The sequence below is a fragment of the Chlamydomonas reinhardtii genome, chromosome 17, assembly GCF_000002595.2.
Source record: "Chlamydomonas reinhardtii strain CC-503 cw92 mt+ chromosome 17, whole genome shotgun sequence".
Lineage (NCBI taxonomy): Eukaryota > Viridiplantae > Chlorophyta > Chlorophyceae > Chlamydomonadales > Chlamydomonadaceae > Chlamydomonas > Chlamydomonas reinhardtii.
The window spans coordinates 4,639,559-4,654,540 of NC_057020.1; the positions used below are offsets into that span (position 1 = coordinate 4,639,559).

The 14,982-nt window shown below is 63.3% G+C and overlaps 3 protein-coding genes across 3 annotated transcripts; 2 read left to right on the forward strand and 1 right to left on the reverse strand.

Moving 5' to 3' along the window:
• The first annotated feature begins 165 nt into the window (after positions 1-165).
• Positions 166-4,342, forward strand: CHLRE_17g733208v5 (uncharacterized protein). Its single transcript, XM_043072471.1, has 7 exons — positions 166-567; positions 698-845; positions 949-1,101; positions 1,474-1,996; positions 2,311-2,690; positions 2,964-3,629; positions 3,684-4,342. The coding sequence occupies exons 1-6, from the start codon at positions 548-550 to the stop codon at positions 3,108-3,110; spliced, it is 1,371 nt and encodes a 456-aa protein (XP_042914930.1). The 5' UTR covers positions 166-547; the 3' UTR covers positions 3,111-3,629; positions 3,684-4,342.
• A 59-nt stretch (positions 4,343-4,401) lies between these two features.
• CHLRE_17g733250v5 (uncharacterized protein) lies at positions 4,402-8,015 on the reverse strand. The gene is made up of 10 exons (XM_001699544.2): positions 7,819-8,015; positions 7,536-7,649; positions 7,260-7,324; positions 6,727-6,791; positions 6,435-6,501; positions 6,126-6,186; positions 5,714-5,784; positions 5,453-5,509; positions 5,239-5,309; positions 4,402-4,986 (listed from the first exon to the last, which is right to left on the reverse strand). Exons 1-10 carry the CDS (start codon positions 7,883-7,885, stop codon positions 4,938-4,940), a joined length of 687 nt encoding a protein of 228 aa, XP_001699596.1. The 5' UTR covers positions 7,886-8,015; the 3' UTR covers positions 4,402-4,937.
• Positions 8,016-8,155: 140 nt separating this feature from the next.
• Positions 8,156-14,937, forward strand: CHLRE_17g733300v5 (uncharacterized protein). Its single transcript, XM_043072472.1, has 9 exons — positions 8,156-9,093; positions 9,305-9,526; positions 9,979-10,121; positions 10,556-10,633; positions 10,908-10,988; positions 11,240-11,285; positions 11,710-11,840; positions 12,232-12,947; positions 13,155-14,937. The coding sequence occupies exons 1-9, from the start codon at positions 8,388-8,390 to the stop codon at positions 13,486-13,488; spliced, it is 2,457 nt and encodes an 818-aa protein (XP_042914931.1). The 5' UTR covers positions 8,156-8,387; the 3' UTR covers positions 13,489-14,937.
• Positions 14,938-14,982: the final 45 nt, after the last annotated feature.

The window sequence follows — 14,982 nt, forward strand, 5'->3', positions numbered from 1 at the left end:
GGCGTGGGGCATGACCGCACTGCCCGCCGGTGCCCGCAGGGCCGGCAGGCGTAGGCACGTGGGGTAGGCAGGGCCAAGCCTGCCACGATGAGGCCACGGACGGGGTGCCCGCCAAGCTAGCTCCAGCCGAATCCTGATTCTGCCTAACATGCTCCATTTGTACGCATTAAGAAGTATAGACATACATGTGTAGACGCTAGGCACCGGCACCAAGGAATCTTGCAGCCTAGAACACCAAAGTGTCCATAACTTTGCGCCGCACCGCACGTTATTGCACCTGTGCGTCTCGATGGACGAATATGAGTACCTTGAGCGGCAAGTAGACGAATGGCAGACGCGAGAGCGTCTTCCACCCCACCTGCAGCCTCGAAAAAAGTCTCCACCGCCCAGATTTGGCACCTCCAGCGATGATGACAACAACCGCATGCGACAAGCAGACAGGGAACGGGGCCGGGCATCAAGAGAGCGCTCGGAAGACCTGGAGGCGTGCTGCCCCCCGCATTTGCAACCGCAGCCCCGGCGATCTCCTGAGCGAGGGAGACCACAAATGGAGCGGGGCCAAAAGCGGTGAGTTATTTGGGAGCGCGGGCAAATGAAGATTCTGCAATACTCGTTTCAGTCCAGTTGCCAAACGCCCCGAGCCTTCCTGGTATCTCACAGCATAGTCACACATTTATCTATCGTGTCGCTGCCTCAGGCCGCGCTCGCAGACACCCCCAGAGGTGCGCATGGCGCGCGAGAAGGATAAGGAGCTTCGTGAGCTGGAGCGCGCTACGCGGACCATCTTTGTGTTCAACCTAAGCCTGAAAGCGGCAGAGCGGGACCTGTTTCAGTTCTTTTCAAAGGTAGGTTTTGCCCCGGCGCGCCATGCCCTTGCAGCCGAGCACCCCCTCGCCTCCCCCCGACCTACTCTTCCCCATTTCTGCCTTCTCTGTCGCCTCTCTGCAGGTCGGTCGCGTGGTGGACATTCGGCTCATCACCGACAAGAGCAGCAAGAAGTCGCGCGGCCTGGCGTATGTGGAGTTTGCGCGCGTGGAGGAGGTGCTGGCGGCTGTGGCGCTCACTGGCCAGCCGCTGCTGGGCCAGGCTGTCATGATCAAGGTGGGCGGGGGTTGGAGGGGGTACTTTATTTCAGCCGCAAAGATGCCAAGACCCGGAACCAGCCCACAGAGGGGGTGGAAGGGTGGGGCGATTGGTGGGTAGGTGGTTAAGCATGGAATGGTCTTGGGCGTGTTAAAGGCTAGACGGTCATGTGCGGCTGCGGCTGCTAGTCTTGGGCTCCGGCCAGACATGCATGCCTTTTGGTTCGCGGCCTCCACTTCCTCGCACCCAAGGGTAACCCCCAACAGAATCCAATCCTCTAGTTGCCATTCCTCCCTGTACCCCGCAACCCCTGACCCGCTCGCCGGCTCCTCCATCTCGCGCTCCTCCCATTCCTCCTGCTGCATCCTGTCCTCCTCCTCATTCCTGCAGGCCTCAGAGGCGGAGAAGAACATGGCGTGGGAGGCGGCGCAGCAGCAGAAGCAGTGCACGCAGGCGGCCGCCGAGCAGCTGCTGGCCTCGGTGGTGGGCGGCGCCAATGCCACGGTGCTCCACTCGGCGCACAGCGCCTACAACGCCTGCTGGCTCAACGTGAGCGGGCTGCACCCGGACCTCGGGGACGCGGAGGTCAGCCAGCTGTTCGCGCCCTTCGGGCAGCTGCGCGCCGCGCACGTCATCCGTGACGTCACCGGCCAAAACACCGGCGCCGCGCACCTGCATTACGCCACCACGGACGCGGCCGCGCGCGCCATGGCGCACTGGCACGGCCGCAGGCTGATGGAGTGCGTGCTGACGGTGGTGGCGGGCTCGGGCCCGGTGGCGGCCAACGCCACCTCAGCGGCGGGGGTGCTGCCCGGCATGGTGCAGCAGTCGGGCGGGCTGGGGGCGGCGGTGGCGCCGTCGGCGGGCGCCGCCGCCGCGGTGACGTCGGTACAGGGCGCGGTCATCACCACAGGCGAGTTGTTGAATGGGATGTGGGGTGTGGTGGGGCTGGGGGGGGGGGGCAAAACGCCGGGGCCCGGGTGCCGTTGCCCTTAGGCCGTGACCTTCCTGTGCAATCTATAGTACAGCAGTGCGGGTGGGCCTACATGCGTGTTGGCATTGTAGTGCGCACGCCAACCGCCGTCTGCATGCATCTTCTCATTTCATGCGTGTCTGGCTCACCCCACCACAACGCCCCGCCGCGCTTCTGGCACCCCCCCCCCAAAAGCCCTCTCGTCTTATTTAACATGCATGGAACCCCCCCCCCCCCGCCCCCCATACACACAGGCGAGCTGGACGAGGACGACGAGGGCGGCGGCATCAAGATGAGCGCGCAGGGGCGCGTGGCGCTCATGTCACGGCTGGCGGGGTCGCATGGCATGCGCACGCCCGCGACGCACGTCACGGCTGCGGGTCTGCCTGCCGCGCTGCCCGTGCCCGGGCAGCTGACGGTGGACTCAACGCTGCTGATGAAGCAGGGCATTCTGGGACCCAGCTCGCCCATCGCGACGCCCTGCCTGCTGCTGAAGAACATGTTTGAACCCGCGGGTCAAGGCGCGGGGCCGGGCGAGCTGGCCGCGCTGGCGGCGGAGGTGGTGGCGGACGTGCGGGACGAGGGGTCGCGCTTCGGCGAGCTGGTGCACGTGTGGGCGGACGCCCGGTCCAGGGTGAGTGATGGGAGGGATGCGGCGTGGGGTGCTGGCGTGGGGTGTTGGAGATGCAGGGGAGCAGGGTGAGGGGGAGGGAAAGGACAGTGAAGCGGGGGCAAAGGGGGCTGGGCAGGTGCGGGAGTGGCGGGTCTGGGGAGTTGGGAGCAGGAGTGGAGCGGGGCAGGTGGGCTTGGTGCAGCGCGTGCATGAGGCCGCAGCAGTCGAGTGAATGCACAGTTCCACTCACTTCCCTCACGGTCGCTGTCGTTGTCCCTCTCACCCCCATTGCAGGGTTTTGTTTACCTGCGCTACAGCAGCACACAGGCAGCGGAGGCGGCACACCGCGCGCTGCATGGGCGCTGGTACGGCGGTCGGCAAATTGTCGCTGAGTACCAATTCGCGCAGGTTTACAACACTCACTTCAAGCTCTCCAAGTAATCTTATGTGCAACATGTTTCTTTGTTCTCCTTGATAATGGCAACCAATCTTTGTCATGACCTCTCCATGCATGGCGGCTTGAGTGATACTGGCTTCCTGGTGTTCATCATCGCTGGCGTCAGGTTTTGAGACTGGGTTTCCTTCTTCATATCCGAGGGAGCATACAAATTATGTCTTTCTGCCTGGAAGCATGACCTCTTTGCGAATGTGCAGGATGGAAGCGGGCGCTTACCAACCCCTACGACTGGACCAGGCAGCAAGCCAACCATGGTGGCAGTAGCATAGGCAGCAGCAGTGTGTCAGCAGCAGCACTACCAGAGGCGTCGCCGTACCGTTTTCTGGAGCATTCTGGGATTATATGAGGTGTGAGGCTGGCCGCCTATCGTTCATTACCGGTTTCTTTCACTGAGGTGCAGGACACATGCTGGTTACCTCTGGCTGGTTGGCGCAGCGTCTTCGTACACTCAGCAGGACAGCACTCTCATGTGTGGTTTACTGGTGTGCGGCCTCACGGGCAAGGTGTGCAGAGGATCAGCGGCAGCCGCTGCTGGCTCACCTAACAGACATACGCAGGACCGCAGCGCCACATGTGAACGCTAGGCCAACGGAGGCAGGCCGCAGTGGTGCTCTGGCTGGGCAGTTGTGGGTGCCGGCCATGGGGGCTGGGAAGGAGCAGCAGGGGGTGGATGGGAGGTTTGCGTAGGGTAGTCTTTGCTGTGTTTGGCACACCTTGCTTTGCACCTCCCTGTCCACTAAATTCACCGCCCTTGGTCCTGTGTGGCCTCGTCACCAGCCTTGGCTCTGCCTCTGGTACGCGTCGGGATGTTCGTAGGTCAATAGATGGCCGGCATGCTTGTTGAGGCTCGCTGCCAGGAAAGGCCGTACAGGCCCAAGGCTAGGGCTGGGGTCAGTGAAAAACAGCTTCTGCTGCCGTGCTGGATGGCGTTGCAAGAGTGAAGTTGCGCCAGTGTCTGGGCAAATGCATGTCCAGGGGTTGTATTTTGTTTTCCGGCGTGATGACCAGCTCAGTCAGCCGTGGCCACATTCATGTCCCTGCCTGGTGGCTGGGTGGTACGGTAGCAACGGTTCGTGCGTATGGGCAGGCCAGGCTGGTGGCCTTGAGCAGGGATCGTGTGCGCGGCCAACAATGGCGTGCAGGATTGCATCATTGGTGCCTTGCCATTGAAATGCTTAAATGCGAGTGCAGGCGGCACGTGTAACATATCTGTGAGCAAGCGTGTTCTGCGCGTCTCTGCTGCTGGGGACCTGGGGTTGCGGGAGTCTGGGGCCGTAGTAATGTGGTGCCCGTACGCGTTCCAGGCGGCAATGCCAACATGCGAGGAAGGGACCACAGGGACCCCACCAGGTCGTGATCACTCAGATTCCCCGAGTGCGGCCCGACCGTATGCCGATCAATTTGAGAGCTCCCCACGACCCCACTGCCGAATGTCCCGATACGCTATTCTGTACGATGTTGAGAGATCACGTAATCACGCCATGCCGCATACGGTACCAACCCACTGGCAGAAATCCCACCGCATGCATGCCTACCGGCCGTTTGGCCGCTCGTGGTGATAGGTCAACTCCGAAGGCACAGTCCTCAATCCTCACGCTCTGTAACTGCAAATTTATTACGAAACCATCTGGCCACCCAGCAACCACACCAGCAACCTACAACACGGACATCCCAACCATCAACACCTCACAGCCGTACGGCCCGATCGATCTGCCCTTTTCGACTTTTCGAGCAACAAGAATGCAACCGCCTCCCACTGTAAACAGCCACGGAGCAATTGAACGACAACCATTTTGCACGAAAGCAGGTCCTTAACCCTCCACCAGCTTGGTGCGGTAGCCGAGTGGGTTGGTCTTGATGCTGTGGTGGGAAACATGGCACCGCGTGGAAATAGGGGCGGCGGGCGGGATCAATACTAGAGCATGCAAGGAACGGAGGGGAACACGAAGAGCCGAACAACAAGAGGGGACAATTTGCGGACTGTGCACTTGTAGTTTGCACAAGCCACAGGAAGGGGTGCCTCCGATGCCTGCCTAATGTCCAGCCATGCACCCGAGCAGCTCAGCCTGAGATCCATACACACAGGACGCAATCCTCCTCTCCCAGGCCCACCTGAGCAGCTCGATGTCGATGGTGATGGTGGAGTTGGGCGGGATCTCGCCCACCTGCAGGTTGCCGTAGCCCTGTGTTCGCCGGGATGCAGGTGCAGGAGCAAAACGGTTCACGGTAAAGCATTTGGTAGCACAAACACAGACGATGGTAATCATTCCGTCTTTAAGGCAATGTTGCTGGGCCAGGCACGGACACGATCAGCCGCGACACGCACCAGCTCGGGAGGCACGAGGCAGCGGCGCAGGCCGCCCACGCGCATGCCGCGCACGCCCTGTGATTGGTGGATGCAGGCGTGAGAAATGATGCCGTCCGTGTTGATTGGCTGGAGCGGCCGGAGGCATGAACGCATCTCGCTTGAAAACGCAGAAGCTCCGCGCAGCGACGAAAATGCCCACCGCTCCCTGGAAGGTGCCATCGGCACTGCGAACCTGCCGCGCCCCAAAAACCATCCCCGTTCCAGCGCCACGCCACGCACCACGTCAAGGCCGGGTAGGGTGCCGCCCGCCTCGCCCGCCGGCTGACCCACGTTGAAGCCCAGCGGCGTGCCTGCAGCAGCGCAAGAGACAGCAGTAGCAGTCTGAGCAGAGGCCGCCTGGGTTTCGGCGCGTCATTAGGCAAGGCGTCGCACAACATCACCGCACGGACCAGCGCCGCTTCTGGGCAGCATCGGAAATCTTGCCGGCGCAGCAACAAGGCATCAGTCCTGCCGTTGATAATAGCAGGATAGCACGCGGATGCACCCCGTGCGTGTGTAAATGTGTGTGTTAAAGAGCACAAGGTAAATGTGTAAATGGGTGTGTGTGCCCCCGCCTGCAACGCGCTACTGTTTGTCCAAGCACGCCACATCACTGTGTGCCCCCGCTGTTCCCCTGCCGGGCCGCACGCACCGCCTGTGACGCCCATCCCTTGGCGGCTGGTCATGAATGTGATGTTGCGCCATTTCACGTCCTGTAAAGAAGAAGGGATAACGGTAAGGGACAACAAGAACAACAATAAGAACACATGGAATGAATGGCGTAGCCGTGGGGCTCTGTCCAGTCCACCACGCGCCACAGATGCAGTAGATCCAGTTCGGCCACTAGCACGCATTAGATGAACAGCTAGCTACGCTAATAGCGACCTTAGCCCAACAAGCTAACGCCGCGAAGTCAGTTCACCCCACCAGCTTGCTTGGCCCTTACGGGTCTGAGACTCACATAGTGAACCGCCACGCGCTCGCCGACCCTCGCCTCCGCGCCCCCGCCCTCCGTGATGTCATAGTACCTGCGTGCGCAAAGACACATGGAATGGCAACGCATTCGTGCGGGCGGCGGGCGGCGATGTGGAGCCCCTGGGGTTCCGCCGGTTCCGTGCAGGGTTGCCGCATGATTCCTGGCAGTCCCGAATTTAGTCCATTGCCAAGGGACTCGAGTACGCGCTGCTTTTCTTGGATGTCATAGAAACCCGGTCATGCCCTGCATCTCCCGCCCATGTGCGCCTGTCACGCACTTGATGCCCCGCTCGCCCTCCTTGAAGTCCTCCTCGGGGATCTTCCGCCGGCGCCGCGCTAGCTCCTGCGCAGGCAACACCGGCAGCCGCAGCATGACACAACCATACCGTCGGCGGCCGCAGCGGAAGCTAGCGGGGGTTAACGTTGAACCAATCCCGTAAGGAAAAGTCGCGCTGCAAGGAGAACTGCAGCCGCATATGTGAGTTGTTGTACATCACGATAGGTAGTCAGCGGAAGCAGAGGAAGCTAGCAGGGATGCACGGATCCGCAAGATCTCCATGGTCCACGAGCACGCCCTTCCGGCGGGCGGCGCCCCTATCCCTCTCGCAACCCATTCATCCAAAGGCGCGGGCCCCTGCCCAGCCCTCTTGCAATACAACACCATGTGATTACACTTGGCGCTTATAGCCCTTCCAGTCTCAGCCCCATTGCCCTTCTAGCCTCAGCCTGATAGCGCTTCCAGCCTGAGCCCTATTGCCCTTCTGGCCACCTGTACCGCCCGCTCTGTCCACATCCACCCGCCCTGCCGCACCTTCTTGTAGTTCAGGGGGTCCGTGGTGTACTCCAGGGCCTGGGCGGGGGGCGCCTGGACCGCACCTACACATGGAAGCCAGACGACACGAAAGCACGGGGGTAACTTGTACTGTGATTGCCCCATGGTGTGTACACATCTCGCACCACAACAGCAAGCGGAAGCGGCACACGACTACGGGTGACACCCGTACGCAAGGGCCCCGCAGCCCCCGCTACCGTAATTGCCCGCATGATGCGGCATGCCGCGGGTCTCGCCAGGCGCGGCCCCTCTCACCTGCCGCGGCGAGGCTCACGGCTCCCGCCAGCAGGGCACGCCGCGTGGTGGCCTCCTCTGCTGACGCAGAACTAGAGTGCCGCGAGCGCTCCGCGGAGGCACGCACGCACACACCTGAAAGTGCACCGGAGGCGCGCCACGCAAGCAAAAGAGGCATTAGCACTGTACGCTCGCTGTCCTTGCTAGCGACGAGGTTCTGGCGGTCGTCTATTGGTGGCGTAGTTTCCTTGCGACATTGCGAATGCGCATAGTGGAATGGGCGCGCGACCGCAAAAGCACTCACAGCGACGGGTGGGAGCGGAAGCCCATCCCGACGCCCGAGTCCCGGTCTTCTGAGCCAACGACTGCATGATGGCACCTGTGTGACCTAGATGAGCCGTTTGGCGCTGCTGGGCACGCAGATGGCGCAGCACGAGCTGCGTGCTTGCACCCGGGCTGAGTTTTCGGACTATCAATGATGAGTACAGGGCGAAACCGCTTGTAGGAGCTACAGTACATGTATGTCACTGTATGCATTCCACAACACAGCTCGCGCGGGTCTCCTGCATGGGCAAGTCCGTGCAACTTCATCTTTCTCCTAGCTTTTGCCTAAGCAACTCGCATAATAGATACACTGTACCATCAAGCTTATTTTCCATTGATTGCTTTGACTTTTGGCGCAACTTAGGCGCAGAAGTCTCCATCCTTGGCTTATCGCTTTGTTTGTAAATGCATTATGCTCTACATACTTCAATGAAGCCTGCATTGCTTTCTCGAACGTAGTCCACGCCCTTCGAGGGGCATGGCGACACATCGTCCCGGCTCCTCGGCCTCCTAGGGCCTTTCCCAGGCAGTCTGTAGTGACATTTTTGGATGGGGCTATGCGGCAGCAAAGCCAACGGAAGCTCTGATGGCGCCAACGGGACGCAACACAAGGATGGCGCGTTGGGCCCAGGCGTAGCCAGCGCTTGGGATGTGCAGGTCAAGCTCGGCTCGCCCAGTGGCGGGGGGAGCGACCACCAACCGCTCCTGGGTACCGAGAGCGTGGGGGGCCCAAGCGGCGCCACCACCACGCCCGTTCAGGCCTTCGCGGAGCACGAAAGCGCGTCCGTGCCGGAGAGCGGCGGGGGCGGCGGGGGCCTGACATCTCGCTTCTTCAAACGGGGGCCAGCGCAGCCCGTGCAGCCGCAGCCACTGCGGCCAGGCGGCTCCAGCGGCGATGCCGCCACCGGCGTCGGCGGCGCGGCGCCGCTGCTGCCCGGCAGCGCCGCCGCCGTCGCCGCCGCGGCGGCTGCGGCCAGCGGCGCCGCTGCCGCCGCCGTGGCCGCGGCTGCGGCCACCGCCGCAGGCGCCGCAGGCGGCACGCCCAACGCTGCCGGCGCCGCCTCCGCCGCGGCGCCATGGCGCTCGGGCGGCGCCGCTGCCTCCCGCTGTGACGCGGTGGCGCAGACGGACGCCTCCCTACTGTACCCCCTGCTGCGAGACCCCTCGCCAACGGTGCCGGTGCGCTGGCGCAAGGGCGAGGGCATCGGCAGCGGCAGCTTCGGCCAGGTGTATCTGGCGCTGAACTGCGACACAGGCGAGTTCAAACAGATGCTGCGGCCTGATAAATGCACACGATTCCTTGTGCTGTCCTAATCCCTGTCATGCACGGCCGACAGCGCTCAAGTCGTAGACGTGTCATAGACGTCGGGAGTGTGTTGCAGTCCGTCCCATTCCCAGCTTCCCCGACTTTGTATCTCATTTCTCATATCTTTTGCGCTTGAGCTTTCACCTCTGAAACCAAACAGGCGAGCTGCTCGCGGTGAAGGAGGTGCCGGCGGGCTTGGCGGGCGGCGACGGCGGCGGCGCGGGCGGCGGCGGGCGGGAGGCGGTGGCTCAGCTGGAGCGGGAGGTGGCGTTGCTGAGCGCATTGCGCCACCCCAACATCGTGCGATACGTGGGCACACAGCGCAGCGGCGCTGGAGGCGGAGGAGGAGGAGGCGGCGGGGCGCCGCTGTACATTTTCTTAGGTACGGGGTGCGGAGGTTGTGGCCCTTGAAGGCGGTGGGCGTGGGGCGGTGTGTGGGGAGTTGGGACCAGCGGGCTGGCGCACTGGTTGGACTGCCGGCTGGGCTGCAGCCTTCGAGAGCTGGGTCCGGGGCCGTGGAGCTGCGGTGTGCAGTGTGCAGGCAGCGCGGTGTCATGTTGGCCGGGTGGCCTAGTAACTCTCAGCGCGGTGTGCACACCGCAATCAGCACTCAGCCAGGAGGAGGGGCTGGGCGGGTTGCCGGGTGACCGACCGCTATGCACGGCCCGGCGCGTGCAAAGCCGTCATGCCCGCCTCCTCACGCCCACCTCCACACCCACCCACTCCCCATCCCTACCACTCGTAACACCCCACCCAACCCAATCCAACCCAACCAATGTGCCCACACCCAACCATCCCAACACCCCGCCTCCACTCACCCAACCTCCCTTACAGAGTACGTGCCCGGCGGCTCGCTGTCCTCGCAGCTGGCCCGCTTCGGCCCGCTGCCGGAGCCGCTGGTGGCGCTGTACACGCGGCAGCTGCTGCTGGGGCTGGCCTACCTGCACGCACAGCGCACCGTGCACCGCGACGTCAAGGTGGGGAGGGAGTGGGGTGGGGTGGGGAGTGGTGGGGTGGCAGGATGCGCGGGGTGGTGGGGCGGCGGGGAGTGGGTGTGGGGTGTGGGGGGTGGGGTGTGGGGTGTGGGGGGTTGGGGGGTGGCGGGGAGTGGGTGTGGGGTGTGGGGTGTGGGGGGGGGTGGGGGTGGCGGGGTTGGGGGCGCGGTCCTGTGGGGAGTGGGGTGATGGCGTGGGTGCGGGCCGGGAGTGCGGGGCGGGGAGGGTGCCGTGGGAACCCATGGGGTAAGTTTGACGGGGGCATCGGTCGTGTGCGGGCCGGTATGCGGTGCGGGCTCAGGTTTGCCTGGCTTGGTGAGTGGTGACGCACCTGCCACGTCAATTACCCGCGCCCCAACCCGCTCCACCCTTGGTCCGACCCCTCTGCTGCCCCCCCCCTCCGGCTGTCCTGCCAGGGCGCCAACCTGCTGCTGGAGAAGACGGGTGTGCTCAAGCTGGCGGACTTTGGCATGGCCAAACAGCTGATGGAGCAGGTGCGGGCGGGCGTGGGCAGGTGCGGGCGGGCGGGCGCCAGCATGTGTGGGGGTGTGCTGTATGTATGTTACGAGGGGCACAGGTACGGGCCGGTAACGTGACCGGCGTCGGTCGGTGTGGGCTGCCCCGGCTAGGTGGGCTTTCTGATGATGATGGAAGTTTTTCGTTGGGCCCGGGCACACAACCCCGCCTGCCCCGCCTGCTCCCCGCCCTCTCCCTGCCCTGCTCCCTCCCCCCTCTCTCCCCCATACTGGCCTCCCGCCCCCTCTGCAGGTGTCCTTCACTCGCTCCTTCAAGGGCAGCGCCTACTGGATGGCGCCCGAGGTCATCAAGCAGCAGGGCTACGGAGTGCAGGTGAGGAGGAGGGGGGAGGAGGAGGGGTAGGAGGAGGAGGAGGCGGCAGCGGAGGAGGGGGAGGAGGAGAAGGAGAAGGAGCAGAGGGCAGAGGGAGCGAGGTGGCAATAATGGGAGGTGCGAGCGCGGGGGACCTGGGGGCCTGCACAGCCGCACAGCTGCGGCCGACCGGTACTGCCCATCAACGTTCATGTGTGAGTGCACCCCTGTAACTGTGTGTTTGTCCTGCTGCTTGCAACTGCGGCCTGCAGGCAGACATATGGAGTGTGGGCTGTACCGTGCTGGAGATGGCCACTGGTGCGTCGCGACCCCTGAGACGTCCAGGGGGTGCCATTACGATCATAGTACGATCAGAGTGTGGTCCTTTCCTGCTGCTCCGGTACCAGATCACGTCACTCACTAATAACTGACCTGAACACTGAACCTGCCAACGCCGTGCACAACAACTTCACACCTCAAACCGGGCACGCACACGCACACACACCGCGTTCCCTTTGCACCGCTTCTTATTATAGATTTGGTGCAACCCTCTCCCCCCCCACGCACTCCCCATTGGGCTCGGGCGCATAAAACGCCCCATAGAACTGGTGCATAGGACTGGTGGAACCCCCTCCCCCACGCCCTGCCACCCGGTTCCCCTGGACGTCGGCAATTCCATCGTTGATGCACACCGTTCGCATGAATGGCTCTCCCCCCTTCCCCTCTCCCCCCCCCCGCGCAGGTAAGCCCCCCTGGAGCCAGTGCACCAGCCAGGTCCAGGCCATCTTCAAGATCGCCTCCAGCCCCGACCTGCCAGCCATACCCGACCACCTGTCCCCGCAGGCCTCAGAGTTCATACTGCTGTGCCTGCAGGTGCGTGTGAGCCGGCAGGGCTGTGCGAGCGTGCGTGCAGGGTGTGCGTGTGTGCGTGCGTGCGTGCGGCCATGCAGGGCTGTGCATGCGTGTGTGCATGCGTGTGTGCGTGTGTGTGTGTGTGTGTGTGTTAAAGAGCACAAGGAAAACGTTGCGCAAAGACAGTGTGTGTGTGTGTGTGCGTGCGTGAATGTGTGCGTGCACGTGCGGGTTAGCGTCAGCGCCAGCGCGACCGCGCGATTGCAGAGCACATGCGGCGTCAGCCATCCCACCGCCTGGCGCATGTGCTGCTCCCGCCGCACTGGCATCCAACTGCCGTATCCTTGACCTCCTTTCACGTCGCCCCTCTTGCCCCTTTACCCGCCTTTTGCCCTTTTACCCCACGCCACAGCGCGATCCCTCCTCCCGGCCTACCGCTGAGGAGCTGCTACGGCACCCCTTCGTCACCCAGCCCCTCACCCGCATCCCGCTGCCGCCGGCCCTCGCCGACCCCTTGAACTTCCTGTACGACGCACGCGGCACCGCCCCAGGGCTTGGCGGTGGCGGCGCCGCCGGCGCCTTAGTCATAGCCGGCGGCGGCGGCGTCGCCGGCGGCGGCATGGCGGGCGGGCCGGGCAGCGTGACGGGGATTGTGGGGCCGGGCGCTACCGGGAACAGCCTAGCTCTGGCGATGGGGTTGAGTCCGCTGCGAGTGCCCGGGCATGCGGGAGTGGCGGGTGCTGCTGGTGGCGGTGGCAGGATGGGCAGCGCCGTCGGGACGCCATCGGCCCTTGGCGGCGGCGCCGGCGGGATGATGCTCAGCCCCGCCGCCGCCGCGGCGGCAGCGGCTGCCGCCGCCGTCAACAGCCCTGCATCCGGCGGCGGCGCCGCCAACCCCTTCGCGCTCGCGCTGGCGGCGGCGGCTGTTGCGCCGGGTCTGGCTGGTGCTGGCGGCGGGGCCGGGGGCGGCGCCGCCGGCCTGGACTTCTTTGGCGGCGGCGGCGCTGGCGGCGGTGGCGGCGGGCCGCTGGATGAGGACCACCTGGCGGCGCTGGTGCTGGGCAACAGCGTGCACATCAGCAAGGCGGCGCGGGCGGCACAGCAGGCCATGGCAGCGGATGAGGAGCGGTGAGTGACGCTACTGTTGCCGCTGCTGCACGGTGTGCTGTGCATGTGTCGTGTCGCTCATGCAGTGTGCCATACTTCATCTGTAGCGGACTGCTGCTGCTGCTGCTATCCATTGTGCACTTACAACATTGGGCATGGCATGCTTGTGCGGAACAGACACCAGCCCTGCTGTGCCTACGTCCGCCCGCGCCCCACCCGCACCTGCAGGGAGGAGGACGACGCCCTGCACATCGACTTCACCACGCAGCCGCAGCAGTTCCGAGTGCGGGGCCTACTCACGCTGCCGCCGCTCAAGCAGTTGACCGGGGGCCAGCTGCCGCCGCTGTCCATCACCCCCCAGGTGATACGGCAGCAGCAGGCGCTGCCGCTGCTGCACATGCACCAGGTGGGGCCGCCGCATACGTCGTCAGCGGTGCAGGGGGCGGGGGCCTACGGAATGAGGGCGGAGGCCGCGGCGGCAGCGGCGGTGGCAGGCGCGGCGCTGTCCTTTGCGGGCGGCGTGGGCGGAGCGAGAGGGGCAGCTGCTGGCGGCGGAGGCTGAGGCACCGCCGTACCGGGGTTACCAGCAGCTGCTGGCGTGGGATGCATTCATCAAGGCATGTCGGCGTTGCGGGCAAAGACAGTATGATGATTGGTGGCGTGTGGCTATGTGTGTGAGTCGCATACATGTTCCAAGTTGTGTAGCGGCAGGCAGCGGCGTCGCCACTTGGCACGTTCTAGGAATTCAGAGGTGTAAGCCTCAGGAGCCGGGCGGTCATTGGCGCCATATGCCCGGGTGTATGTTTACTTAATGCTGGGCTGGCTAGGAATTGTGGATGGAGTGGGTGGTGTGTCACGTGTGGATGCTGGCGCGCAGGCACGTGTGCGAATGTGCGGTACTCCTTGCGGCTTGTGCGTGATGACATTGGTGGCTGCTGTCGGTAGAACTGTGATCGAAACTGAGCCTAGACCTACATGGAACTCAAACCAACATCCGCTCTTAGGTGCATCGTTAGGAGCTTGGATTTCGTACGTAGGCAGGATATAGATAGTCCAATGGATTGCTTGATACAAGGTGGTGCGCACGATCTAGCCTGCAGTCCTGTCCTTGGTATGTCCTGTATACGCATTGCAGCAGCAGGCAGACAACAGGCAGCCAGGCGCGGCTGGGAGATAGACTGCAATAATGCATATACTACGCCTGCCTGCCTGCCGATGGAATGGGCTGCGCCCATGCAGGGGAGTGCACAATGTATGCAGCAGCTTATGATCATTGACGGCGGGGGGGACGGAACGATACTTTGGCGTGGCGTACCGAGTACGAGCAAGCATGTGGGACGGAGGCTGAAGTGGGGCATGCAAGTTACAGACAGGGCCCAAGTAGGGCTGGACGAGAGGGCTCAGACGTGAGTCGGGGCTACACTGAATGCGTTTCGGATCAGTCGTGATGCCGTACAGCGTGTGATCGTGCAGGTCGTTTGGTGGGTGTCGGAGCGTGTCAATCAGTTGGCACGAGGTGCCAGGACGCTGCGGCCTGCGGACTGTTTGACATCGCTTATATGGAAAGAGCTTACAGAACATGATTGTGTTGCTCACCCGCAAAGTGCAAGCTGGTTATGGCGCGGGAGTGCGTATGCGGGCAGTGACGCGTGTCTGAGGCGTTGTGTGGGGTGAGTCAGCCACAGGCTCGGCGCGCAGCCAGCAGCTGGGTAGTTAAATTATAAGCAGTCTTGACAGTGCGCTTCCATGCCATGATGGTAATGATGCGCGCAAGCTGTCTCTCCTGTTTGCAGTACACGTTGCGGTTAAAGCGGGAGGCAACTTGCGCGCGAGCTATCGGCACGTAGCATTCAATCTCGCAAAGGATACGTGGTACATTTTCCTTACGCTTCCCTTTGAGCGCGCGGAGCAGAAATGGGCTGGCGCAGCAGTAAGCTGAATGCCATCGCTGGTAATAGCAGGTGGAGGCGAGGTAAATCACGCTCGACGCCTCAGACTCTCGCTTGAAGCTTGATGTCACGATCCTCACATACTTATTTACGTTCTACTTATAGAA

Coding starts and splice junctions, on each gene's coding strand:
- CHLRE_17g733208v5 (XM_043072471.1), top strand. CDS start 548: ATGGAGCGGGGCCAAAAGCG. Junction 846..948: donor TGTTTCAGTTCTTTTCAAAG/GTAGGTTTTGCC, acceptor GCCTCTCTGCAG/GTCGGTCGCGTGGTGGACAT. Junction 1,997..2,310: donor GGGCGCGGTCATCACCACAG/GCGAGTTGTTGA, acceptor CCATACACACAG/GCGAGCTGGACGAGGACGAC.
- CHLRE_17g733250v5 (XM_001699544.2), bottom strand. CDS start 7,885: ATGCAGTCGTTGGCTCAGAAGACCGGGACTCGGGCGTCGGGATGGGCT. Junction 7,650..7,818: donor TTCCGCTCCCACCCGTCGCT/GTGAGTGCTTTT, acceptor GTGCACTTTCAG/GTGTGTGCGTGCGTGCCTCC. Junction 6,792..7,259: donor ACCCCCTGAACTACAAGAAG/GTGCGGCAGGGC, acceptor TTGCCTGCGCAG/GAGCTAGCGCGGCGCCGGCG.
- CHLRE_17g733300v5 (XM_043072472.1), top strand. CDS start 8,388: ATGGGGCTATGCGGCAGCAAAGCCAACGGAAGCTCTGATGGCGCCAAC. Junction 9,527..9,978: donor GCCGCTGTACATTTTCTTAG/GTACGGGGTGCG, acceptor CCTCCCTTACAG/AGTACGTGCCCGGCGGCTCG. Junction 10,122..10,555: donor CCGTGCACCGCGACGTCAAG/GTGGGGAGGGAG, acceptor CTGTCCTGCCAG/GGCGCCAACCTGCTGCTGGA.